At 36.4% G+C, this 27,738-nt stretch overlaps 1 protein-coding gene across 1 annotated transcript in view; it reads left to right on the top strand.

Moving 5' to 3' along the window:
- Nucleotides 1-337: 337 nt before the first annotated feature.
- The window catches only part of SLIT2 (slit guidance ligand 2), a 262,238-nt gene continuing 234,837 nt past the window's right edge, over nt 338-27,738 (top strand). The window contains exons 1-4 of the mRNA XM_008645128.2: nt 338-342; nt 1,229-1,300; nt 2,529-2,600; nt 19,632-19,703. Of these exons, the coding sequence (XP_008643350.1) occupies nt 338-342; nt 1,229-1,300; nt 2,529-2,600; nt 19,632-19,703 (221 nt within the window). The remainder of the gene's footprint in view (nt 343-1,228; nt 1,301-2,528; nt 2,601-19,631; nt 19,704-27,738) is intronic.

Here is a 27,738-nt window from a genome sequence, read left to right as displayed (position 1 = left end):
GGGCGGGGGCGCGCATCTGCCGGTGGGCGAGGGCACGCCGCTGGGCGATAGCCGCGCTCGCAGGCACTCAGTCGTGCCGTAACGGTGATCCCTCCCTCCATTCTCGTACCCGCAGCTGGGCAGTTTTCTGCATGTGGTCGGTTATTTATCATACCAGGCTGCCTTTCAGAGGGGTCCTAGGAGTGGAAGTGGTGTGCGCATTATTTCTTACACTCTGATAAGTCATTTAAATGATGGCATGTGGACGCGCGTCTGGAGGGGTGAATTTCACTTAGGAAGAGTATCAGGGATACATTTCTCCTGAGACTAGTGTGGTTTCGTGTGCTGTTTTGGCCATATGTGGTATAAAACACTAAAAAAAATACTACTTTTTTTTCCCCCTAGCTACGTTGGGAATGAGCTGTAATTGTTAGAATAGCTTCCATGCAATACCACTTCCTAATGGTTTATCTCATGTATGGCCAAGTCTGGTTTTATTTGTAGTGATTGGAATTGAAAGACATTTATATCTTAAACCCAAAAAAGTTATGAAAAAGAGGCATATACTCCAGAAGAAAAACTAGTATAGAAGTATGATCAGAAGTGCTAGGGCCTAAATACAGGTTTCTGTTGCTTCTGAAAATGCTTTGCATTCTGCAGTCAGTATTGCTTCCTGTGCAGCAAGTGGAGAGCTTAGTTTTGGTAAAGTCTTATTTCCCACCACTTACTCCAAGTGTTAATGCTTGTTTGAAATCTAATGTTTGTTATAGGTTGTTAAGCCCTATGCCACCTTTTTAGGCATACGAGGAAATCTGAAAATTGCTTGAAATGGTGAAAATTGTCTTTATTTCAGTCACTTTGTTTTTGTAACAGTCAAATAAAGGTTGTAGCATATATATAGATATACACGTAAGTACTAAGTTTGGTGGTTTCCTAAATGCAGTTATAGCCCCATTCAGAGAGCTTTGGACTCTTCTATGGGTAAAGACTATAGTTAAACATGAGCTTTGTCATGGCAGGCAGAACTGACTCTCTTGTTACGAAGTTTCAAACTGCTGGTTTCAAGATAAACCTTAGTTCAGTTACTTGGAGATCAGGAACACCCATGGTGTTAATTGTAGGAATGGTTCGTCGCATTCATTTATGTCTCCTAACTTTTGAAAACTCTGTGCCCATGAAAACAAACAAAACAATTTAAAAATAGCTTTTGAATGTTTTAATTTAGCTGCTTACAAATTATTCTTCTTAGGGATCTTAATGGAAATAACATCACAAGAATCACGAAGACTGACTTTGCTGGTCTAAGGCACCTTCGAGTTCTGTAAGTTTTCCCTTTCTCTCATTGATAACTTTTAGTACTGATGCTACAGGTTATAGTTACATTTCAGTTCATTAGCTGGATGGGTTACTACTTTTTAACTATTGTATTACTGTATCTGAACTTAAAACCACTCTGCCAAGTGTTATACACTGTTATGTACAAGTTAGCAATTCCCTTAAATATAATTTGTTCAATTTTTTTTTAATCTCCCCTTAAGATTATGAGAATTTGAGGACTTAATTTAGCACACAGCTTACAAGTAAGAGTTGCTAAAATTGGTTGAATAACTGTTGGAGTTACTTCAGTTTAAGGCTGTGAAATTTATAGTTCACACTGAAAATGGGTACTCTCAATCAGAACTATAAGGGAATTAATTAAGAAAGTTTTTCTTTTACTGGATGTAAAAGTAAGTCCCAGGTGATTATTTTTACTCTTCTGTAGTTTCTGGACGAAAAGGAAAGACTTTATCAGTGAAGTTGAGGAAGGAATTGTTTGGTTTGTTTGGGTGGGTTCTTGTTTATTTGTTTGAAACAATTTTTTTCGAGCATTATCGAAGCTTTAAAATTTGGAGGTGGTTTGTGATTTTTTGGGATTTTTTTTGGTTGTTTTGTTTTTTGGTTGGGGTTTTTTTGTGTGTGTTCTGAGGAAATATCTAACTACTTAGCTTATTTGTTAAGGCCAGTTTAATTCGAGCAAGTAGTCTTGTAAAATCCATTTCCTTTTCCCTCTGAAATAAATACAAAATTGTAGTAATTTCTAATTCTGTTACAAAGCAGAACTACTGTTACGGTTACAGTCTCTGTTCAGTCTTTCCCTCATGTTTCTTCCAGCACCACGATTCCGCGTTTCAGTTTTGTTATTCTCATGTGAGACCAGTATCGCCTTCATACTGTTCAACTGGGGTCTTGCCGAAGGGCAGTGGTGTGTGTGCATGTGTGCCCACAGCGTGTAGGCATATGTGTGGCTTTTTAACTTGGGACTCCTTAAGTAAATGAGCAAATATAATATCAATTCCTGTTTCTTTTACCGAGGTGTATTTTCCTTTTTGGGTATATGAGCCTGTGTAAATTGCTGGTGACAGGGATACAGAAGGTTAAAGTGGATGTCAGTCTAGAATAGCTGTTGTATTGTTTTAAAGAATATGTAGCTGCCTTTAAATGACCATTGTTAATGCAACAAGTTGTCTCAGAGATATTAAAACTTACATATAAAAATTTCTGTATTTCAGTCAGCTCATGGAGAACAAGATTAGTACTATTGAGAGAGGAGCATTCCAGGATTTAAAAGAACTGGAGAGGCTGTAAGTATTTTTAATTCTAAAAGTATCAACTTCTGGGGGGGTCAAATGAGTTGTGTATTAAGGTACTCAGGCTTCAGATTTTTTAATTTATTTTTTTTTAAACTTGGGACTTCTAGCCTTACTGAGACACAAGAGAAGTAAGAAATTCTCAAGCAGTATGTTAGAGACTAGGTTGGGGATGAGCATTCAAGAGCAGTCTGGATTCAAAGTGCAAACTGCAATTTTCCTGTTGCAAATAGTTTGAATACTATCAAATATTTTCACTTTAATCTTGAATACGCAAGGATTTTTGAAAACACAAACGCACCAAGAAAAGCCTGTTCTTGACCTATAGTGTTAGGTGTTAGTGTTGGATGTTTTATATGTCTTATTGGAAGTAACTACTGGCTGTAAAGTGTTGTCTTGGTACATAGCAGTAATTGAATTCTTCTCCAGTTTTTATATGGTGAAAGGTTTTACGAAGGCTTAGAAAAAATATGAACTGTTAGTTTTCAAAAATAATCTGAATTTGGATTTAAAAAAGATTGAGTACTGTGGGGAGAGAAGATGGAGCAGAGATGAGAGGACCTTATCTGGTGAAGTTGAAGTACAAACACCTGCTTAGTTGCAGGAAACCTAGGAAATGAGTAATTCCCAAACTAGTTTTCAGTATGTGCCTTATTTTGTTACTCTTCAAACGAAATTTTTTAAAAATGTATTGTGCGACTTGGGACATCTGACTTGTTAAAGGCAAGATGCTGATTGTTGGACGTAGTTTCAGTGTGGAGCCTGGAAAGTATTAATATATATGTTCCCGTAGAACTTGTGTCTTCATTATTAGGCATCTTAGTTTTTGCATTTTCATTGTATCACCTTTTCTTTAAGCATACCTCTGAGGTCTTGCTTAGTGTTTCATTTGCTGCTGCTTTAACTTTATAAAAGTATTGCTACTTTACTCCACTGAAAAGCAGCCCTTGCCTGAACGTGGTTTGTCATATCATAGTTGCTTTGTATCCACAGCTGCTGTGTGTTTAAAACAAAAACCTCCACAAACCATTATGGTTTGGTTGGTCATTTAGACAAAGCTATTCAAGAGACTTAGTAACCAATACTGTAATTATGATATTTCTATAATAGTTAAAATATGACATACTTGAGATAATTACCTCATTTTTTCAAATATGCTGAAGTAACTTTTTGACCTAAAAAAAGGGAGTGTTATTATGGAGTACAACTTTTTTTAATAAATTTTAATGAGATCGATTGCTCTTTGGGAAAAAAAAAACTGCTGCGCATTTCTAAGTCATATTAAAACACCTAATTCAATGCATTTTTACAATGTGTTTTCAACTTTGTACAAGGTATAGGGATTTTAAACAGCTTTTCTTGCTGACGGATATATTGGAATAATATATACACATTTCTAAATTTGGTTTATGGCGTCTAGATAAAAAATTAAACAGCAGTGTAGTTCATATTGCAAATGTAAATACATATATATGAAACATGAACAAACATTAGAAGATCCACACTTTCACTGTGAATGTGGTTTGACACTGATGCTTACAAATGCTTAAGTTTTAAAACAGTTTATCAGCAGCCTCATTTCTTAAGTATATCAAAGTATGATCCTGCTATGTAATTTATTAACAAATTTAAAACAACTTTTTAACTTTTGTCATAATATCAAGGCATTTACTATTTATATTTCTGAAGTATAGAATTGTTTTATGAGAGAAAAATGAACTTCAATAGTTAACTTACTTGTCTGATGTGTTTGTATTTTGCCATTACATTGTTTCATTTTTGCTTTGGTTTTCCCTTGATAATTGGAAAACAATAGATATTTTCCATTTACATAAGATACTAGTTCTGAAGAGAAATTGTGATACTTTTGGATACTTTGTGAGTTATGTTTGTTCGCCCTTCAGCAGGCAAACTATGCTATCTGAAAGTTTAGTTATTTGGACCTACAAAGTTAGGTTATGTTTTGTCTTCAGAGTTATATTACATCTGTTCCAATACTTGTCAGTTTCTTTAGTTTGGTGGAATTCAGTTTGTGTTAGGTGTGTGGGTGACTTGTAATTTGAATATATATGCAGGATGTCTTTAAACTGCCCCAGCTGTTGGCTAAGAGCAAATATTTCATATTTGTGGGGGAAAGCTGAGAGAATTCTTCTTGTTTACAACTGCCAAGTCCATCTGATGAAGGCGCATTGTTATCTGACAGCCAATTCATCTCCTTGGGATTTTGAAATCCAAAATTTCTCAGGAAACCTTTGGGTACTTTGTTCAAGTATTTTCTTTTATACATTAAATAGCAAGCACTTTAAAGCTTTTTAATTTTTTTTCAGTGTGTATGTGTAGGGTGTTAAATTTTCACTCTAAGTGTAATGTGCCAAGCTGCTGTCAAAGAATACCTGATGCAGACCTTTCAGCATGCAAGCAGAAGGTGTAAGAGAACTTCACTGCAGCTTAAATGAAGTCAATTTGATTTATAAGATTATTTACATGTATCACTGCTTATGTTGAAGTATCTTGCTAGTGTATACAGGCTGAATTTTAAAATATATTTCCTGTACTTTAGTACTCTTTAACGTGAACAACAGACTTTCACAGTAGTTTCCCTTTTGGAAAAAAAGAAATGCCCATCTATCTAAGTGAAGTGGTGGGGTTTTTTTGTTGTTGTTTTTTTGGGTGGTAGGTTTTTTTTTTTTTTTGTTTTTCGGGGGGTTGTTTGTTTGTTTTTAACTGGAATTTCAGTTACAAATTTTTTTTGTTTTAGACCACTAACTCTGATTTAGGAGGAACTGTTTGGTTGGTTAATGAATTACTTGTGAATACTCATTTATAGGTCTGATAATTCAAAATGCTGGGTATCCTCAGCTCCCTGTAATGGAGGAATTGAAACACTTTGCAAAATTAATCTCAGAGAAGAAAATTTTGACCTCTTCAGAAGAGATTTACTTAAGATTGATTTTATTAGATCCATAAAAATCTGTCAGGTGGTTTCTCCTATAACTTAATAAAACAACAATGTATCTCTAGTACACTAGGTATGTAGGTTACTATGTACACAAAGCTATTTAGACCTAGTGTGTTCCACAATGGGAATTTGTATCACACCAGTGTAATTGTAGAAGTGCAATGGAACCCAAGGCTACAGTAAATACTGCTGTAACAAGTGATTATTACTACAGCAGCCTGTATTAAAGTAAAAGTGTTCAGTTTGCAATAAATGATTGTGTGGCTATGCGTGCTGCTTAAGAAATAGGAGGGAAAACAAGGTGGATATTAGCAGCTTAGTAAGTTTTCGGCTTGTGGAAACTTTAGTAGCTGGAGAAACACTGGTGAATTGCTGATACTGCTGTAAGCCTTTCAGCTGGATACTTCTGTGATAAGTCTTCAGTCAAATAAATGGCTATACACTGCAGTGGTCACTTAGTTCCAATCTCTGACGGTCTTGAAGGCTCTTAAGGGGTGAGTTCTTAAGGCTCCAGTCCAGTTTGGTACAACACTGCCTGAGCTGGCAAGTCTGCCACAAATCTGGTTTTCTTCTCAGACTGGATACTGAACAGAAGAATCACATGGTCTGTTGTGTCATGTAGATGCTCTGTCTGCTGAAACAACCCTCTTTGACTGAAAAATGGGATGTATGAATTGAAGCTCAGTAGGGACAACTTGTACCTTTGAGTACATCCTGAAGCAGTGCTAAAAATTCTTGTATTAATTAGTCTTGACTGTATTTAACATCTGCAAGACTTTCTGTATTAGCTAGTAACTTGTGTGAGCCCATGTTCCTGAGCAGGGCCTCTAAAGAGTATATGGCTCTTCGGTACATGGCAGGTCCCACAGAGAAAGGATTGGATGTGGCCTGTTACATTTTGTGAACCTCTCTTACAGAGACCACTGTCACGTGTCAGCAGTGGTTTTCAATATGCTTCATCGCAGGAAGACGAAAAGGGTCAAGACATGGAGGATTTTCACAATGCTTATGGGTTTCCAGAGATCACTGCTTATTATGGGGGAAAGCTTTTGAAGCAACTCCTCATGAGAATGTGAAATTAAATACTTGTTCTTCTTTCTTTGTAAAGCTGTCATCTTGGGTGTGATGTTTATAATACTTTGAAATAGTATCTTAAGAAAGCAAAAAGAAGATAAACTGAAAGTTTCCACTTTATAAAAACTAACACTATAAGACACAGCTTTAAAATTTATTTTTAGTAAGTGTAGGCCATTGTTATCCCCAAGTTCACCTCATTCGCTGGTGTTGCAAATACTGCTCAAAATATCCGAGTGTTTTTACAAGTTGTTGTCATCTGGAGGGAAGTATAAAATTTTGTTGAAGACAGCTACTGTAGATTGTTGAACCAGTTCTATTAGAAGCTAGTTAAATCTAAAATTTCTTTACCATTCTATGTATTCCAGAAATATAGGGTTGTCAGGTTTTGAGGGCTAAATATACTCTTCACTTGTTTATAGAGAAGAGCAGTTGCCTTTTCATTTATTTAAAAAAAAAAAATGCCTGATAGGAAAACTTTTCAATCATAATTTTTCCTAATATGTTTTTTAGGTATAGTAGTTGGGATTCCAGCTGTTACTATGCTAAGGCTATGACATGGAAAAAATGTCAGAACAGGAAGAGTTTACAGCAATAGTTTTAAAACTACTCACTCTTTTTCTTCCTGTATTTATGAATAATCCATTGAAGGAGCAGTATGTCCCTAAAATGCTAATTTGGAGTCTGATTCTGCAGACATTTACCATGTGAATAACTTGGTTTGCATGAGTAGTCTCACTGATTACTCTTGTGAGAAAGGTTACTTGTGTGGCCTAAAATGTTTCCAGGCCAAGCCCCTATACTTTTGATAATTGAATTAATATATTTTATTTTTAAAATGTCCATTTATTATGTTAACAGTTCTAAAGTGTTACTGGTGTAGACTTAAGCCAAACTACAAAAAAAAGCCCCCAACCCAAAAACCCACAAACAAAGGAAAAAAAACCACCAATCCCCACCAAACCTATTTCTGCTGAAAACTTGTGTGTAGATAAAATGTTACTCTCAAAGGACTAACAGCAACTTCTGAGTTGGTGTCTGGGCTAAATACCCCACCATACCTCCCCAAGAAACAGCCCTCCTGAGCTACATGATGTGAGTAAGCTGAAATCATGAGTTGAAGAAAAGAATGCTGTAAGGGTTGAACATCAAGTTGGTACATGAAGTAGCTTTTAAACTGAAAGCTATGTTATATATTCATGTTTCTTACAATGCATTACTGAATGATGTAGAAAGAAACATTTCAAGAATTAAATGTTTTGTTACAGTTCATTGATTTTTCTAAATTTTTGCAACACAGTTCTAAAATGACAAACTGAGGAATTGCTTCTACTTGCTATTTATTTGGGCTTCATCTCCATAAATACATTAAAGCAGGTTATTCAAAGTTAACATGAAGAGAGCGTTTACTTAGGTGTGGACTTATGAGAGTTTGAGTAGTACTGAAAATCAGTATTGTTTTGTACATGCTGTGGACGAGCAATTTGAAACTTACTTCTGTGCCATCTCACAGAAGGTAAAGTATATTTCAACAAAATAGTTTCAAGGAAAAGTTCTTTCTACTTAGTAAACAAACTGTGGTACTAGGTGGATTTCTTTCCAGGATACAAATCTGTGTGTGAAATTACTGTGTTTGCAGCTTCAGCTGGAGCAAGGGCTTAATTATAACCTCAATACAAAGGAGATCATCTTGTCAAAAATATTAAGTGAGTTTCAGTAAAATAAAGTGGGGTTTAGGTGTATTTCATGTATTAGGGGATTAGAGTTATCTGCTTGAGCTCTAACCTAGTTGGATAAACGTGGTAAACTATTACACTGCATTAGTAGGTTTTGAAATTATTAAATGGTCTCTGAATGTATGGTGTTTTACAGAGCTCATCTTACAAAGTCATGCATCGCAGGGTAGGCTAAGAAATAAAATGTTCCATCTAGGGTAAAAACAAATACAGTTTGTCTTGGGCATAACTGCAGCAGGCCTTGGCATTTATCAAGAGCATTAACAGCTGCTTCAAAAGAGACTAGATGAACAAGTACTGTTCTTTCTGTCTAGTCTAGTAAAGGGCCACACTGTATTATGTGTATGCTCTTTTTTAGGGTGCAGACTTACTGAATCACTGATGGGGAAAAAACATGTTGTCCAGAAATTAAAATAAACCTATGTGCTAACTTTTCATTATGCATTGATGTGTGGCATGAGATTGCAGTTTTATTCCAATTAATTGACTAGCTCTATCAATAAAATGCGAATTCCAAGTAGGAAAACACTTCTAAAAGAGGACTAGCAATATTTTCTGTGATTCTTTAAATGTCAGCAGCATCAATAAATTAATCCCAGAATAAGCAGGTTTGGGCTGAAGTTTCTGAGTTTTGAATCTGGTAATATATAGTTATTTCAGTTACAGAAGAGAAGTGTTAGAAGCCTTAGATTTCACTTCTATGAAGATATATGATCAAAAATTTAGGAGCAGGGAATTCTGGAAAAAATGTTAAATGTCTTCTCTTTTTATGATGCAGTTTTTTGGTTTTAGCTGAAGAAAAATATGATTTTTTTTTTTTTCCCCCCAAGTTACAAACACTTAGGTGTAAAGTGTCAAGGCTAATGTGGATTTTTAGGATCCCTGGCAAAAATTCTGTGTTAGCAGTGGAACTACTGTTCCAGGAGTCATTTATATCGCTATAGTTCCTAAAAGCACAGCTGATAAATTAACAATATTTCATCTTGTGCTTGCCTATAAACTGTGTCAATGAAATCAGTTTTTTGGTGGTAAGATCTTGCGTTACATAGTGGTTTTACTGAGCTCTCAAATTGATACCAGCTCTTTAGCTGAAAGTTAGTTTACAGTTTCTTTTCTCACTGAATGCTGGTCTTCATTTTGGTGTGCAAGTTCATTAGTGAAGTCTGGGAAGTAATTTTTTCATTTGGAGTACATTCTGAACAGTTCTGACTGCTGCTGCTGGGAAAGTCTAGGTTTGACTGATTAAAACTTGTGGGATTATGCATGTGCTTGTTTTTTAAGGCTGCTTGATGTTACTCTTGTCTCCTCCCTACAGCATTGGTACTTAATCACCCGTGCGGCTTCAGTCGGAGTATTTGAGCATTTGAAGGGTTAATACTTTCGCACAGGTGTGTGATAGGTAATGGAAGAATAATGAGTTCAGGTAGAGGATACCTGGTTTTGAACAGCCCTGAAGGGGGTGAACTGTTATTCCTTGTTAATCATGGATGTGAAAAATCCTTCTTTTAGCTAGCCTTGCATAGTTTAAGGGCAGTGCACAGCACATTCATCCTCTTAGAACAGGGAGGAGATCACAAAGCCTGCGGTGTTAATCACTTACCAAGGGAGTGTGGGACTATCTTACATTAATTATACTGGCCACCTGTATTTATAGTTTTTTAAGAAAAAGAATAAAAAAGTTATTCTGCATTAGCAGGCTTTTGTCAAAACAACTTCAAATGTGTTTTCTAAAAATGTCTCTTGAATCAGAGGTAGACAAAGTTTGAAGACAGTATTTAAAAAGACGCAGTGTTCTAATGGAATTTTAAAAAAATCAAATTATAGCTACATTTTGATTACAGAACACTACAAAATATTTGATAAAACTCTAAGTCCAAGAGCAATGTTCTTCTAAAAGCCTTGTCAATGCCCACTATTTATTTTTATTATATTTTATTCATCTGAGTGTCTTTTCTCATGGGACTCCTTTTATAGGTCTAGAAGTCAAATTGCAGTGAGAAGTGCTGTTTGCTCTTTGCAGACCTTTTTACAAATTCCGGGGCAGGAACGCTGTTTATTTTTCCCACATCTGTTTTGTGCTCATCCTTTGTGGCATTGTTTGCTGGATGCTCTTCTTTCTTGCTTCCTCTGAAATGGGTAATTTGCACTGTTGCAAAATGGTAAAACTAAATCTGATTCTGCAGAGCTCTTGTGCCAATGTTTTTGTTTCAAATGGTGTTTTGTGTTCAGAAGCTATTTTAAGTCGATTCTATAGAGCACTGATATTAAACTTAAAGCTATACATTTTCATTTTAATCTGTAAAAATCACATTTATCTGTTCCAGAGCCAACTGAATTTTATTAGCATACTGATTTAATATTAGGTGGCCACAGGTGAAAATTGACTTGTGATTACATTTTAATATAGCATATTTGAAAGATTATCTAAGATACTCCTTATTTTGATTGCAGAATTCTTCTATCTGGAATTTTACAGTTAAACTCCAAAATGTACGAGGGATCTGGCTGCAACTTCAGTGACTCATACTGTTACATTACCTCATTTACTATGAAGAGCCTGGTTGAAACTTCATCAGAAGAAATGTTTTATTTTCCTATTTTCCTTCATAGTATGTAGTTCATTGTGGTGGCTTGTCTTTAATAATAGTCTAGACAGATAATCAAATACAATATGGCAAAGTTTCCCTTAATTTTTTTTTAAGGTGCACCAGCTTTTCTGGCTAGTTAGGCAGAATGTCCGTACAGCTGTTATAGTAAAATGCTTGGGTGAAAACTTACTGTCTGAACTCTGTGGTAGAAAGACAGTTACAAACCTATCAGGACTCTCTGCAGGCCTTGTCTCTCTAAACAATCTGTTCGAACCCTAGCTAAATTCCACCTACTAGGTCAGCTTCACCTCCCCTTTCTTTGCCTTTTTTTTTTTTCCTGGAAGTAATTCCAGGTATTGTCAAAATCATCCTTGTTTCATCTGATATTTGAACTTTTGTTACTCTGTGGAGGTTTTATAGCTTGTTTCCTTCTTTGTGGTATACTTTGTAGAATAAAGTCCAATGAGTGAGCTTCACAAGATAGTGGAGGCTTGAAGCAGTCTTTGTAAATTGTCTAATCCCATGCTACACTCAAGGTCCATCAGAGCAGGTGGCTGAGGGCTGTTTCCAGTTGGGTTTTGAATGTCTCCAGCAATGGAGAGTCTGCAGCCTCTCTGGGCAGCCTGTTTCAGTGCGACCACCCTCACAGTCAAACACTTTTCTTAAGTTGAAATACAGTTTTCCTGTACTTTGATTAGTGCCGATTGCCTCTTGTCCTTTCACTGTGCACCCCTGGGAAGAGTCTGGCTCAGTCTTCCTTACTTGAGATGGAAGTGTATCACTTATTTATACACACTGAGATATCTCTGAGACTTTTCTTCCTCAGGCTAAACAGTCCCAGCTCTCTCAACTTCTTCCAGTGTGACAGGTGCTTCAATCTGCCTGCTTAGTCATCTTAACAGTTCTTCCCTGGACTTGTCCAGTATGTCCCTGTCTCTTGTAGTGGGGAGTCCAGCACTGGGCACACCTCTCCATCTGTCTCACCAGTGCTGATTGTAGGGGAAGGAGCACCTGCCTTGACCTGCTGGCAACACTCATGATTACAGCCCAGGATGCTGTTGGCCTTTTGTTCAAGGACACATTGCTGGCTTCAGTTTAATTTCTTACTCACCTGCACTCTAGGCCTTTCTCTGTGGTGGTTCTTCCAGCTGGTGGTTCTCCAGTGTGTGCTGGTGTATGGGGTTATTCTTCTCCAGGTTCAGGGCTTTCCATTTCCCTTTTGTTGCCCTTCCCAAGTTTCCTTTTCAAGCAATTCTCCAGCCTGTCCAGGTGCCTCTGACAGACAGTGCACACACCTAGTGCACTGGTCATTCTTTCCAGTTTTGTATTATCTGCACATATGCTGAGGGTGCAATATGTCCCATCTTCCAGGTTGTGAATGAAGTTTTGAACAGTACTGGTTCCATTACTGACCCCTGGGGTGCATCACTAGTGATTGTTCTCAGTGGACTTTGTGCCCCTGACCACAGCTCTTTGAACTTGGGACTTTAGGCACTTTTTAATCCACCTCACTATCTGCTTCTGTAGTCTGTACTCTATCAGTTTGTCTATAAGGACAATCATTATGAATGGCAGTACCAGAAGCATCTACTGCCAAGTTCCTTATTCATTGTAGGAAGCTACCAGGATGGTCAGGCATCATTTTCCCAGTGTTAAATCCATGCTGACTACTCCCAGTCATCATCTTGTCCTTACTGTGTCTGGAATAGAAATAGCTTCTATTTTGCCCTATAGCCTTCCCAGGCATTGAGATGAGGCTTCCCAGCCTGCAGTTTCCAGGCTTTTATTATGTTTTTCATGCTTTTTTCTTGTGCTGTAGGCAGAGTTAATAGGAATAATGACCAACTATTTATAGAAATATAATATAGAATACAGAAAACAGCAGCCTTAATTTCTAGCTTTCCTTCTTAGTGAAAAAAACATTTTAAAAAGGCAAAATGAGTATAAGCTCTTGACAGCACAAAACACTGTTCTGCATAATGTAGGGAGAACTGATGGGGTAGGAGAAGGATGTGGTAATTTTGGACTTGACATCAAACTCATGGGAGAAGAAAATGAAGGACAGAAAATACCTTAAGTTCCAAGTAGTGTACCCTGTTTCAATGTAGTATTATAGTTAAGAAGTACCTTTCACTGTTTCCTACACAAATAAGAAGCTGAGTTTGCAGTAGTGTCCTGATTCCATTCAGAATTTATATTTTCCTTACTGAAACAAATATCTAATTTATATTTGAAATTAAATGGAGAATAACTTAGATACCTTTTTTAGCTAGTCACTATTTAGCCTGGAAAATGGAGTCCTGCTTAAGTGGTTCTTGACCTGGGGAAAAACTTCTTGGACACCCAAATGCTGTAAGAACAGTCTTGAACTTCTCAGATTCCGGTTTTTACTCATGTGGTTGGTAAACTTGATATTGCTAGGCTTAATGAGATTGAGTAGTTTGACTAGAGAAATTCTGTTTGCAGAGAATTCTTAATGGAAAAACTGGCACAACCTTCTGCTTAGCTCTTAATCTTGGGCTTTCCTCTCACTTGATGACATGCAAGTCACATTCACAGACAGCAGTTGCCAGATGTGTTGAAGTTCAGCAGATTGCGGCTTTGGACATGGATGCACAAATATTTTCTGCCTCTGGCAGATATAGCACAATGTTTTTTGTAGGAAAGTAGTGATTTGCCTTCCTTTCAGATGCAAGTCTGAAAGCTCTCTGTAATTTCTCTGTTGAGGTAATAGGAGTCACTTATTCTGATGTTTGTTATTCTGACCTTATATATTAGAGTCAGATTTTTAGGACATCATACTTAAACCAGCCCATGGAGATGATTTGGGTGCTGTGCACTAGCATTCTGTTTTGAGGTACTTGGATAATTTTGTAGGTGGATTCTATATTTCCTGAGCTCATAAAGCCTGAACTACTTTTAGACCTTCCCAGAGGATGCATATCCCTGTAACATCTTGGAACTACTTAAGGAGCCTGATGGGCTCAGTTGTGAGTAGAAAGTGCTCCTGTGTGAACACACAGAGGTTTGATTACTGACATGTTCTTCCATTTTAAAGTGAAATATAATGAAAACAGGCTTTGGTGCTTTTAAAGTTTGTTTATATTTTGCAAATGAGCTTCAGTAGCTGTTATATGCTATTTTTGAATGGGTGTAATAGTAATTTCCTCTGCTGACAAACAGGAGGTGTAGATATGCTCCTTTGAAGAATAAAATTTCTAAGCTGTACAGTGCTGTGTGCTACTATGTGCAGATAGTGTATTTACTTCTCTTGGCTAACTTTGAAGGAGGAATGAAAAATAATGAATTCTGCTATCAATAATCTTGTGTGAGTTGGAAGCCTTCTATCCTTTTTTCCCGAAGCAATGGTGGTGGAATAAAATGCATCTCTGCAGTGTATTAAGAGTTTTGGAAGGCTCTCATTCTCTGTGCACCCAATGGGATAGGCTGTTTCTAATTAAAGAGTACAGCTGATTTACAACTTGCTTGGAACAGCTTTTAACTTCGATCAGTTCTCAAGTTATCTTTGGGGGCTTCTTTGTCCTATGGGATCTATGGGTAGAATTGCATCTACTTGAACTAAAACCCATTGGAAAATTACTTAGGTGGGACAAAATAGCAGCCTTCCAGTACTTGGGAGGTGGTTATGGAGAAGCTCAAGCCGGGCTCATTGCTGTGGTGAGCCAACAAGCATAAATCAAAGTGAGAAGTGTAACTGCACATGAGAGCAAAACTTCTTCACTGCGAGGACAGGCAAGCACTGCAACAACTCATTTCCCCAGAAAGGCTCTACAGTCTCACACACCTTCTCTGGCTGTATGTAGTTGATATAGTGGGATCAGAAACAAGTTAACAGTGAAGGCTGTAACAAGTCTGAAACAAATGGATGTGAATTATAGCATTGTAGATGATTACACTGTACCCAGTGCAATCAAGGTTTTGTTTTTTTTTTTTTTCTCTCCCTTCCTCTTCCATGCATGATTGCTACTGGATCATAGTTATTGTGGTGTGAAAACTTCAGAGAGACATCACTATGGATTTGTGGCATGGCCAGACTTCAGTGGGTTATGATATGTTGCTACTGGGAATGCAATATGCTGTTCCTGCAATGTACCTCTATCTGTCATCATCTACATATCCTCTGGCTGCATGCAGAAGACAAGTACAACTCAGATATATACCAATTTCAACTAAAATAGCCTGTTGTTTAGAACCACTGGCTCAAATCAAGTTATACTTTTTTGCTTACTTTAATGTTGTTTGCTTCAAAGTGTTACTTATTCTTTGTCTGTTCCTACTTTTTATCTGCCTGTTGGTATTGAGCTTCCTTTAATGAGTATTTTCACCTGCTCATTTGTCAAAGATTTTTTTTCTTTGTCCCTAAATCCTTTTGTATACTTCTACCATCATTTTACTTTGAAGATGTTTTTCTAGCCTTTACTGTGTCCAGAAGACTGAGCTCTGGGAGCTTTAAGCTGAAGTATTTGAAATACTTTGTATACTTTGGGTAGTATGTGGACCTTGCTTGAATTCATCATAAAGAGCTCAAAAATTTACCTAAGTTTACCCAATCTCTTCCTAAAGATGCATTCAGCAACAGAAGAAAAAAATTATGTGTATTTGAATTGCAGCTTGAAAGCTATATGATATTGGAGCCTCACCCGTTTATTTCTGGACACTACCAAAGGACTTTGCAGTCCAAGTTATTACAGTGTTAGAAGAGATTCTTCAGTACATTTTCTGTTGCTCACACCACTAATGCTTCATCTCCTCTGAGCTCTCTGCTTGAGAAACTCAAATATTTGTAGCTCAGTTGGAAAACTGAATAGTAGCAGTATGGGATATCTCATCACTGTTTCTCAGTGCTTCATTCTGAGCTTCATGTCAGTCCTGGGAGAGCAGTTCAGTTGGTGAAACTGAAATTTCTCTTCTCACATTGCCCAAGGGGAAACATGACCTGCTAGGTAGCTGTGCTGAAGTGTCTGCCAGCACACATTGAAAGATGATGTGGTGGAGTGTTTCTGGTTGTTTTTACCCAAAGTAGCTGTAGCTCTTTAAAACCTACAGTCCTGGATTCTGTGATCCACTGTGCTTACCTTGGGTTTCAGCTCCAGAGAGAAAGGTATCATATCTTTCTCACTCAGTCTTGTTGCAGTATGTTTGTGTGTTCTGGCTAGGTGTTTTTTCAGACAAAGTTAAGCATCAGGTCACCTGAAAAAGTGGAACTATTGGGTAACCATGTAAAATACTGAACCATTTTAAAATAGTAATGTATTTTCTGGACTCCTTGTGTGGCTCTTTCCAAAGATTAGAAACTCTTCATGGTGACTGTTGAATGGGAAGCTGTTGTGTACTGTGATACTAGGCTGTTGTTTCAGACTTGCTCTGCCTACTTTTTCCAATCCACTTATGATTTCATGGCATTTTTTTAGACAGAACTACCTACTGCAGTCTTGCAAAATGTTTTTCAGTGAAGTCTAGTTCATAAAATCTCCATATAGAAAACTCAGCAAACTGACTCTTTTAAAAGCATCTGATATAACTTGTAGATGTCAAGAGTAGCTGAAGCCTCTTTCTGAAGTATAGTAAAAGACATATTTCCCATTATTGCCTTCATGAAAATTAATAATGTTTTATGTTCTTGGTCACAGGCAATAATGAATGGTCAAATTTTTGGTAGAGAAAGCTTAGTTCTAAAAGAAAATTCAGTGACTGGGATGGTTATTCAAAGTAGAAGATACAAAATGCAGGATTCATAAGAGATTAGTATTTTAACTTGTGTATTCCCTCAATCTGTGTAGTGTTCGAAGAACAAATATTTTAGTCTTGTGAAAGGCAAATTAAAATCGTGTGTTGAAACACTAATTTGAAGTGCCAAGCTCACTTGGTAGAAACTGTGGAGACATGAGGGTAGTGCTATTTATTGCTACTTTAATTAATGAAGTTGATTTATTGTCCATAATTTAGATTTGAAAGTCTGTACAGTGGCAGATGCATCAGTATGTTAAAGGTATACTCAGTTATGTGGGCCATGTGAACTACAAGTAATAACAGAAACTCCTCATCTAAGGTATTTACTCTTTGTATAAGGAGCTAAATAGTAGAGCAATTATTTTGCCTGTAAAGTATCCCTCTGAGTGATCTTGTGTGTCCTTGTAAGACTGTTGCATTTAGTGAAAGGTAGCTTGCCTGACAGACTTGATCATCAATTAATATTATGTCATTGTACTACAGAGCCTTTCTTATATGAAACTTCTGCAAAAATACAGATACTGAGTAATTTCACTGCCCTTTCAGTAACAGCTCATCATTGTCTGGTGTCCAAACAATAGAGTTAAGAAATATCAACAGAGATTATTGTCCTGAACAGATGATTAGAAACTGACTTTTTAAAGTCTTTACCCTGCACGTAATTTTGGATCTGTAATCACAGATTTAGAGGTTTAAATCTCTATTTAGCTAAGAGATATGGTGAATGAATTTTGTTTCTTTTTTACTTAATCATCTGTTCATTTTCAAAATCTCTTTGGATTGCAAATATAACTTAGTTTGAAACAATTGTCTTGTACTTCAGTTTTGTGGTCTTGGCATATAATTTTATACATAAATTTACTATCGGTCAGAAAAATGTCTATTTTTAAATGATTTTATTTTGAAAATGCAGTAGATGCAGAAACAATAGAATGTATCACTTTGTTGTATTTATGTAGGGATGGTTTTCTTCTGAAGTAATGTTCAATCAGAAGTCTTCCACTAGTCATTAACTTAGAGCTCTATCTTTCTTTTATATGTAAAGTTTTCCTTCTACTAATTTGGAAATGTGATTTTCAAGATCACAACCCAGATTTTTTTTTTATTGTTGCTGAATTAGGAATTTTTTCTCAATTATTAAAATGCGTTGTCACTCATCTCTCTTATCCCAGTAGTGTAGTCTGTCCTTTTCTGGTTTTTTCACTCCAAATTTTCTTTTAATCTCTAAATGCGTGATTTAGTTTTCTTCTGCTTAGAGTAATCAGGATTTCTGTAGCTTGACTAACAGAAGGGAACCTGACATTAAGACTGGAGAGCTATGGGTATCTAGAACTCAAAAAGCTGACTGCTTGCTTGTGACCTGAAGAGTGGATGCAAACCTCTGTGTACATAAAAATACTTTTCAGATTATCTCACTCTCATCAGTAGTCACATTGAGCTTTAAGGGAGCAATAACTAAGTGAACTAAACCATGGAGCTATGTAAAATCGGATTTTTAATGTCTGTGCATCTAAATGGGAATTTCTGGAAACACCTTTAAACTGGAAAAACCTTTATATGGAAATTTTTTTTTGAAAAATTAGCCCAGAGAGGCTAAACAGGCTTAATTGTTTAAGTTCAGCCCTAATACTAACAAACAGGAAAATCTGAGCCTTTATGAAATTCTAAAACTTAATTTTGCAAGACTGATGCCCAGTATATTTTTTCACCTTGTGGAATGTCTTGATAGCAATTTATTGGTGCATGTAGTGTAATCACTGTAATGATTATACTTTTATATATATATGTGTGTGTGTGTATATATATATATCAGATAGTCCCATGCAGTCTGGTTTCCACGAGTGCCTTGAATTACTGTTTTGACGAGCATTGTTCATTGCAAACTGTGACTTGTGATAAATTTTATGGGACACAACAGTTTTTTCCAGTAGGCTGCTTTGCTCGAATGGCAGGTGGCACATGTGGTACATTGCTTAAAAACAAAAAACCTGTTTTAAGCTTGACTTCTTGACTGGGATGACTGTATGCTCCAAGGCTGTCACTTACACAAGGTAGAAAGAAGAATCTGCATTGTATGTTAAGAAAAGATCATGAAGATAGAATATACTTGCCTTATCTAGGGGTTGTTCTGTTGTCTATGGGTATAATTCAATGGGCTTTGATCTTGTCACCTCTGAGCAGCTGAGTCAGCATGCTCAGTGAGAATCTTCACAGACAAATAGGCACCTTCCAGATTTCAGCTGCAGTTTTTTCTTTAGTAGACTGTCTTATGTACAATTGATTGGGTTCTATTTTTTTAATTTAGCTTTCTCGAAGTTCCTATCTTTACAGTTAAAGAGAAAAAACTGCATGAAAAAACCTCCTTGTAATGCCGAATATAAACTGTGACACCTTGGGTTTTTTGACTCCTGTTTGATCAGGATTTCTGTAACAGTTTCCTTTGCTTTTTAAGATTTATATAAATAGGTTATATGGATCTTTAGACATAACATTATCTTGTTACTGAAAGTGTATACATTTGATACATACGCCCTTGAACCTTTTCATGGTCACAAAATATCTATCTCCTTCATTATACCAAGACAAAGATAGAGTTGGTAGGGAATTGCATTTACACTGCTGATTTTATATTTTTAGCTTTCATGTTGCTTATGCAGGAGGGAGTCCTGTTGTAGTGATTGATTCACGCTGCAGAGATTCAAAATCTTTCATAAAATAGGTAATATGGTCTGTTGGGGAAAACCAGAAAATGTAATTAGTCCACGGTAAATTTACTATTGGACCATGTCTCCGCTAATGGACCTTTCTGGTCTTTAAAATCAGCTTGTTACAGCACTGGGATTCCAACTCAAAGTGGTTGCATTGCATTGCTGTAGCATTTGTAATTTAACACAACTTTTTCTTTTTCTTTCCAAAGGCGCCTAAACAGAAATAACCTCCAGTTGCTTTCTGAACTGCTCTTTCTGGGGACACCGAAGTTATACAGGCTGTAAGTAGGCATGGCCCCATAACTGTTTTTTGGGAAAATTTGGATTTGGTCTGTTATTGTGTCTTATTATTAGGATTTTTGTCTTTTGCCTCAAATAGAACTAAGGTGTGTCATCCAACATTGGTGTTTTGTTTAAGCTGAGTACTTTCTTTGACTGCTTTGCAAGATTTTTAAAAAATTTTATTTTACATCTAGGTCAAATACTGATACTTGTATGAGAGTGTTGTCATTGATTCCCATTTCTGTAAGGAAGTTTTGCTGAAATAATACTTTGACTTTCCTTTTTTCCTGTTGGCGGGGTTTTTTTATAGTTTCTGTGTTAAAAGAAATAAAAAATGCTTGTGGAGATTCTGATGCAGAGATATAGCACTGTATAAGCACTTTGATTTTGTGACTTTTGTGGCTGTACACACTTGGCCAGAAAAATGATAGCATTGGCAAATGCTAGGTCTGTAGAGAAGTCTCTCCTGTGTCCCATCGTAGAGAGGACAAAGCTAGTAACTCAAGCTCTGGGAAGAAAAAACTATTAAACGCTTTACCTTAAATAAAAAGAACAACAAATTGAGTAATGAGCTTTTGTTTTGATTGTGTTACTTGGTTTGATAATGTTTTGCTCCTGGAAATATTTTAAAATAAATGGTTTGACCCATTGTCCTTTCTAAGAAGCCACTTAATTCTGTTGCAGTTGAAATCTGGAATAAAGTTTAGATTCTGGTTTATTTGAACAAAATAAATTGTAAGGTATCTTTAAGTTACAGTATGCGTTATGGAAGAGGTAACACATGACATGCTTAAGTAGGCTTTGGAAGGGTTGCACCAATTCAGCCGGTTTTAATTAGATATGTGTTTGATACAGTTCTTTAGACTCCAGGTGAGATTTCTGCTCTCAAAATTGCTGATTAATACTGGGTTTCATCACTTGTGTGCTTGGAAAAAGAAAAGTGAAGGTGGAGGAAAGTGGGATTCCTCTTGTACCCCTTTAGCATATGTAATTATGTTTGAGAACAAATGTGATATTGAAGCTCTTATTTTTAGTTGATTTTTAATATACTATTGTGAAATAATAGTTATTTTCTCCCTTCTTATAGCAATATACAATGGCAAACTGAAAATTACTCTTATTGTTGTAAACATTTCTTTGTGTATTTTTGTTTTATTCCTTTGCCTTGGATGTATACTTTGTTTCCAGAAATTCCCTGTAGACGTAATGAGTTGTTAAATGACTAGGCCAGAAAGCTGCCGAAGGCTTTTTTCCTGCCAAACAAAAGTATTTGCTCTGGTATAATATTATAATATATTCAAATATGGTATTATATAGTAACAATTGAGTCTCTTATAATTTCCATCAGCTGGGATAAAGACATTACTTCTATCAGGAAGGAAATGAAAGGGATTTATGATCATTTTATTATTTCACCTATAGTGTAATGGTTGCTACCTAGATTCATATAAAACAGAAATGAGCCATAATTTGCAGGCAAAAAAGAGATACCCAGTTCAGTCAAAATCGTATTTGAATATATTTATCTCAGAATTGTGTATTTGATAGATGCTAGTCTTAAATCTATAATGTTCTTTGACCTAAAGCACACAACTGCTCATAGCGTACATGGAGGAAAGTAAGAGATCACTGGCTTCACAGTATTAAATTTCCTCTGCCTAAGGGTTATTGTTGATCAGACCATGAAAGTGAATGTCTGGTTATAATGTATTCGTGTTTAAAAGAAAATATGAATGATAGTAAAAAAACTACAGCTGCTTAGCACTAAATTTGTAATAAAAAAAATGTTGGGCCCACAAAAGCACTGATGTTAGTTAAATGCTTGTGGTCAGTTTTCAGAAAATATGTAGCTTGTTCCCTTTGAAGAGTATAAAGTGATTTGTTTTTTACATGTATCATTGTATATGCTTAGATGTATTTACATCCCAATAAATATTTTTCTAGGGAGAATTAAAGTTCTCTAAACATGATCAATAATATATATATTTTGCTTTGGGTTTAGTATTTATTTTTGGCATTTAACAGCTAATCAAACAATGTGTGTACTGCAAGGTTTCAACATACTATTGAGCTTCTGTGAATAATAATTACCATTTGACCCTTGGCTGTAAATGAGATGCCAGGTGAAGAAGCACATATGCTTGTTGTGTAGGCTAAATGCAATATAAAAGAAAGAGGTTATACTGTATATGAATTATGATTCGACACAGTTGGTTGCCGCCAGCGGCCGGCTATGCTTTCCCTTTGCTGTCTGCTCCAATTTCTCTTTGGACGGGTTGAGAGAGCACTGCATGTTCAGGTCAAGATGTTTGCCTAGAAATAGTAGTACAGTTGCAGCTGTGTTTGCTGGAGCAGGAGACTAGTTTAAATAGCATTACCATTTATCCAGTCCATTAACAGAACTCTGTAAAATAATACCAACTCTGCATAAACTACAGGACAGTGTAATAAAATTACAAGCACTTGTTGACAGATGGGAAGTGTAAGTAAAGGAAAGCAATAGGCTGAGAATTTAAAAGAGACAGTGCATTATTTTCTGTGTCTAAACACACTTAATTTCAAAGGTAGTTAAATTATTTTTCAGGCTACTTTCTTTCCAGTTTAGCAGCCTTCCAAGAAATCTCCTGGAACTAGTTAAAATGGATAATTTTAGTCAAAACAGAAGCTGATTTTCCCATTAAGAGCTATCTACAAAGGCGTTTTGACATAAATATTTCAATAGGAAGTAGTTAATTCTAAAAATAGTATGAAGAGTGCTGGAGGGTATATCAATCTTACCTTGCAAGCAATCTCTCAAAGCACAATGTACATGAACCTATGCTTTGATGCAACACCATTAAAATAAAGGGGCTCTTGTAAGTCCCCTGGGATGATGATATAAGTTCTTGCTCAACAAGTTGTATTCCTCCAGGAGGAGATGCATTCTTTGGTGACCCGTATGCCCACTCACGCTAAGTTGTGTAGCCTCAGGGATGGTACCTTAGCACAGAGAACTACTACAGCCTAGTGAGTGCTTATCTGAGGCAAATAGATTTTGACTGCTGACTTTGGCTGGTTAGATCACAGTTCATTGATTGCTGTTTGCTGCAGGATACTGAGTGCTGGACACAAGCTGTTTGAAAAATAAGTTTTAAAAGATACCTTTATTAATCAGTGGGATGTAAAGGTGATTGAATTACATGCACAAAGCTTGTCCCTTTTGATTTACATTTCTTGAGCTTGGAATGTGGTTAAGTTTCCTTACTGACTAATATCTGTGGTATAAGTTAGGCAATGTTGGCTTTAAAAAAAAAAAAATCAACCTTTGTAGTGAATGTGGTCTTATGTATGTTTTCTTCTAATATATGTACTTGAAGGTACACACTGTGAATGTTTCTCCTCTAAAGGGAAAAAAACCCCAAAACTTAATGTAGTGTGATTAATAAGCATCACTTTTGAGATGTCTGTTAGTCACTAAAAAAATTCCCAACAGCAAATAATTACAGGGAAGAAGTACTAAACATCAAAAAACTTAAAAAAATTATCTTAGGCCAGAACAACAGCAGCAGCAGCTACAACAACAAAACATGCCGTACGGGGGGCCCTTGCAAAAATTCCTCCTGAATTAATTTCTGCCAGCTATGATTAAAGTGTGTGGTACTCGATGTGTCAGACACCATAGTTCTCTGCTTCATTTTACTCTTGGCCTCTTTGGCCCCTGCCACAAAAAATCCCACAATGGTTAGGCAGGAATTGCAGGTTACAGTTGCCAGGGTTACCGTTGTCCGGCCGGACTGACATCATTACTCATCCCGGCCGGCAGCCCCAGCCCGTGGCCGCTCCCGGCGCGGGGAGCCGGCGGCCCGGGGAACTTCTCCCGCTGGTTCTCGGTGCTGTGCTGGAGGTGCCGTTTGCATCACTTGCTGAGCGTTGTTTTGCTTTTACCTCTGCCGAAAGAGAAAAAAAGAAGAAAAAAAAAAAACAAACACAAAACAAACCACATCAGATAGGAAGGAAAGAAGGTAATAAGATGGTGCATGTAAGGTGCTAGAACAAGGACTTTTAAATGTTTTTAAGTGCTGGACTCCCTATTGTTAAGGTGTAATTTATGATTTTGTCATATTTCTTTTAACAGTATTCATGGTAAGTGGGACTATGGTTATAATTGTGTAGAAAAGACACTTATCTTCAGTCTGAATCCATTTTAACAACTCAATAAAGGAATCACTCATTAGAAAAATGCTTGTTATCTCAAAGCCTCTGAAGTATTCCAACTGCAGACACCTGCTCTGGGTGTTAAATCCAAATAGGAGCAAAAATGAGTTTCTCCTTTTCAAAAGGCAATAGTGAAGAATTTTTCTCCTTTTGAGAGTACATTGTTAGTGGAGCCGCTGTCAGGTAAGCGCAGTGGTTTGGTTTCCACTGTGCTGCAGTAACATTACAGTGTGCTCCACTTATTGCAGATGTGGGCTGGATGGACAGCGATTTAAAAAACATTTATTCAAACACGAATTATGAAGCCACCTTGTTGCTATATCCTCCCCAGGATAGTGTGTTGAGGTATTTTACTCACTTGTTTGAGTTTTTTATGATTTGTTATGGTGTATTCTAGCAGCATGCACACAAGGCAACTCCATTATTTTTTTCATGTGGTAGAATTAAATCTTATCATTTTAGAGCTAGCAATTCTACTGCTAGTTAGTTTTAAATACTAGCATTGTTTTGTTAGCATCACTCTTGAACTGTGACTATAGTTCTTAGAATGTAACTATATTTTAAAATTATTATTTAGTGAAGAGATACCGCATATTAGTGTAGGTATAAATGAATATATAGTTCTGGCTTTGTGTTATTGTAAGATGGTAATTAGAAAGAAATCTTTAATATATGTGTAATTACTAATCTTTTTTGCAGTGTGGAAGCTCACTTATTGGTTTGCTACGTCAGTGCGTTTTTGCTAACAGGAGGTCTTATTGCCCCAGTATGGAATGTTTTCAGGGTGAATGTGGTCCCTTATGCTGCATGGCCACTGCCAGTTACAGTTCTGTGAGTTTATTTTTGCAATAATCCCAATCTGTAGACAGAAAGGCCTATCTAAAAAATAGTTAATGTATATTAAAAATATGCTTGCTAAGGTTCATTGCCTGTAAGAATAAACTAAAGTTAACTAAGAGCATGTTACCTCTGTGCTAGGTTTGTAATGCCTCTTCTCTGGCATTAATTTCTGGTATGGAAGACTGAGGAGATAAACTTTTGTGAGACATTATAAAGACTGCTGCTTCTGTTACCTGCTCATTTTTAATGTAAAGACAAAAGGGAATTGGGAGCTTGAATACTTTAAGCAATTTGACTCACATCTGCATCATTTTCTGGTCCTGACACCACTTGCTTCTACCTTGAGCTTTCATTCTCTGCTGTAATGTTTCAAAACTGAAAACTGTCATCTCAAGGTACTGAACAAAACAAAAAACACCACTGTAGCTTTGCTTCAGACATAAGCCTTACTGATATGACATGATGGCAAGTTAGAGGTTTTTGGAAGTGCTGAAAAAATGCTTGCAATTCATCAGGTAATTGATTTTTTGAGCAAAGGAACAAGTATTGCTTATATGCATTTGGTGTACAACTTGCAGTAGCTATATCCTAGCAACAGCAAGCATTCAGCCTTAGATTCAGCTGAGTGGAAATGTTGGTAGAACCAGAATGAACTTTTGAAACGTAGTCGGGGAAAAAAGAGTGAAATGTATTATCACTCTGTGAGATTATTGGACTTCAGACTTCACTATGTTACTCTTCCTGCCCTTTGTTACAGAATCTCTTAATCTGTAGGTCTTTCCTGAGCTATGCTTTCTTTTGGATTTGCACGTCACCTCTATGGTGCTGTGCAGAAAAAAAAATGGTGTATCAAATATAGAGAAATCAGGTGAAATATTGTTACTGGAAGTAATATTATGAGATGTTTGAAATTGGAAACAAACTATTTTATTGTGAAATGATGCTATCAGTATGGATTGTTGTAGTTTTTACTTTTGAGATAATTGGAAGCTGTCTTTGAACTGTGGTTGAATTTGCCTTTATTTCTTTAATTATAAAAATATGATTGTGTCGGTTTTTTACAAGTAATATTTCTTTTGCTATTGGATAAAATGGGAAATTGGATGAACTGCTGGGGCTGTAAACTAATTCTCATCTGGGCAGATCACTAACTCTTTATGTAAGCTGCATTAGTAAGTGATATAGCTGACTAATTTCAGCAAAAGGTGTCTATAGGGATATCCAGGAGTTGGACTTTGATCTTTGTGGGTCCCTCCCAACTCAGAATATTCTGTGATTCTGTGATGCTTATAACTACTGATTTTTTCATTTGAAGGAACGCTCCAAAACTGTTCAGTCCCTTTTTAACCTTAATTGGAAATTTATGTTAAACACCAAGCAAACAAAAACATGACTTCTGGCAATTCTTCTCAACCAACATAAATATCTGTGTTATTTAAAAAATTTTATGCTATTAGCTGCTGGCATTTAAATATGTCTAATGTGAAAACATGAATCATATTAATTACTCAAGCCATAGATCTATTTAAATAGTGTGGTGGTATTCAGGGTAATTAAGAGGCCTACTTTAGCTATTGTGGTTTTGGTACTTTGACCCCCAGCATAAATAATTATCTTCTGTGTCTTTGTTGGCATGATAGCAGTTAAAGCAGAGAACTGTGTTTTAATATGAAAATAAAAGTGACTGGTTTTGGGTGACCTGTAACCATATTCATGTCCAGTCTGAATCAGTCCCTGGGTTGTTCCTGGAGGGTTGACCTTGAAAGCTTTGGTAAATTGTGATGCAGGAAACCTTTCAGTCCGGAGTTAAGTAGGAAACTGAAACTCAGTGAAGGAAGTGAAAAAGCATGTCAGAGGAATTGCTGTTATTATGTGGTGCAGAAACATGGTGTGAAATGTTATAAAGAGGACATCTGTAAGTCTTGGCTTGCACAGAGTGGACACTTAAGTGCAGCCGTGTCATCTTGATTAAAAAGAAAAAAAGAACAGAAAAGAGGAATAAATCAGGCCAAGGGAAAATCTGAACGTATAGAGGCTTGCTCCTATGACGGTAGGTTTCTTCTACAAGTGGAAGATTAAAGCCTAAAGTAACTGAATAGCTGAGAAAAGTCCAAAGAAAAGTTGATTGCTTCCCCTCCAACAGTTCCAATTGATTGAAAAAAGCCTAATTTAAAGTTCTGTTTGTTCTGTGTCTTAAACCATCAGAATTTTCTTTTAGAACTGGGGGAATGCTCTGGAAGAGAAAGAATCCAAGGATAAAAAGTCATTGCAGGCCAACAATTGTTCCTAATCCTCACAAAATGCTGGAGAAATTAAATTTATTCTTTATTGCTCAAAGTGTTACCTAGGTCACTGGGCGATGGGAAAATTGAACTGGAAGTCGAGTAGGCACAATCTTTGTTTTGTGTCTAGATGCTTAACCTTAGACACGACAAGGCATCTTAGTGTGTTGTGGGAACTTGGTTCAGAGTATTAACACCAGGACGTTTATTACCCTGGATTTATAAGAGGCTATGCTGTCAGTAGATGAAAATGTTGTGTTTACATTTCAGTGTTAAATGATCATTTAATTAACACCTAAGAGAAAAAAAAAAACAACAAAAAACCCTTGTGAAATTCTTAGCAGCTTTTATTGTTGGTTTCCGTGGAGGTTTTAATATCCAAGTTATGCTGCAGTTGCTTCTATAATACAGCTAGAAAAGACATTTATGAATGCAATCAAGAAAGACAGTTTAACCCCTGTTGACCCTTCATCCTGAATGTTGATTTATATAGCATTTTATATGTATTGAATTTGTTTTAATGCTTCTTTAAAGCTACTCACACAGCATTCAAACAACACATGTATTTTTCCTTTTAAAAAAATTTCCCGAAGTGTACATTGTTTTAAGAGTATAGTTTTTCTTAGAAAATTACTAATGTATACAGAATTTATCCACAAAAATTTTACTGTAGTTAAAAAAAAAGTTGTTATTTTGCCAGATTTGTCTGTATGTTCTT

The sequence above is a fragment of the Corvus brachyrhynchos genome, unplaced genomic scaffold (genome assembly GCF_000691975.1).
Source record: "Corvus brachyrhynchos isolate BGI_N302 unplaced genomic scaffold, ASM69197v1 scaffold80, whole genome shotgun sequence".
NCBI lineage: Eukaryota > Metazoa > Chordata > Aves > Passeriformes > Corvidae > Corvus > Corvus brachyrhynchos.
This window is presented reverse-complemented; position numbering and strand designations above follow the sequence as displayed.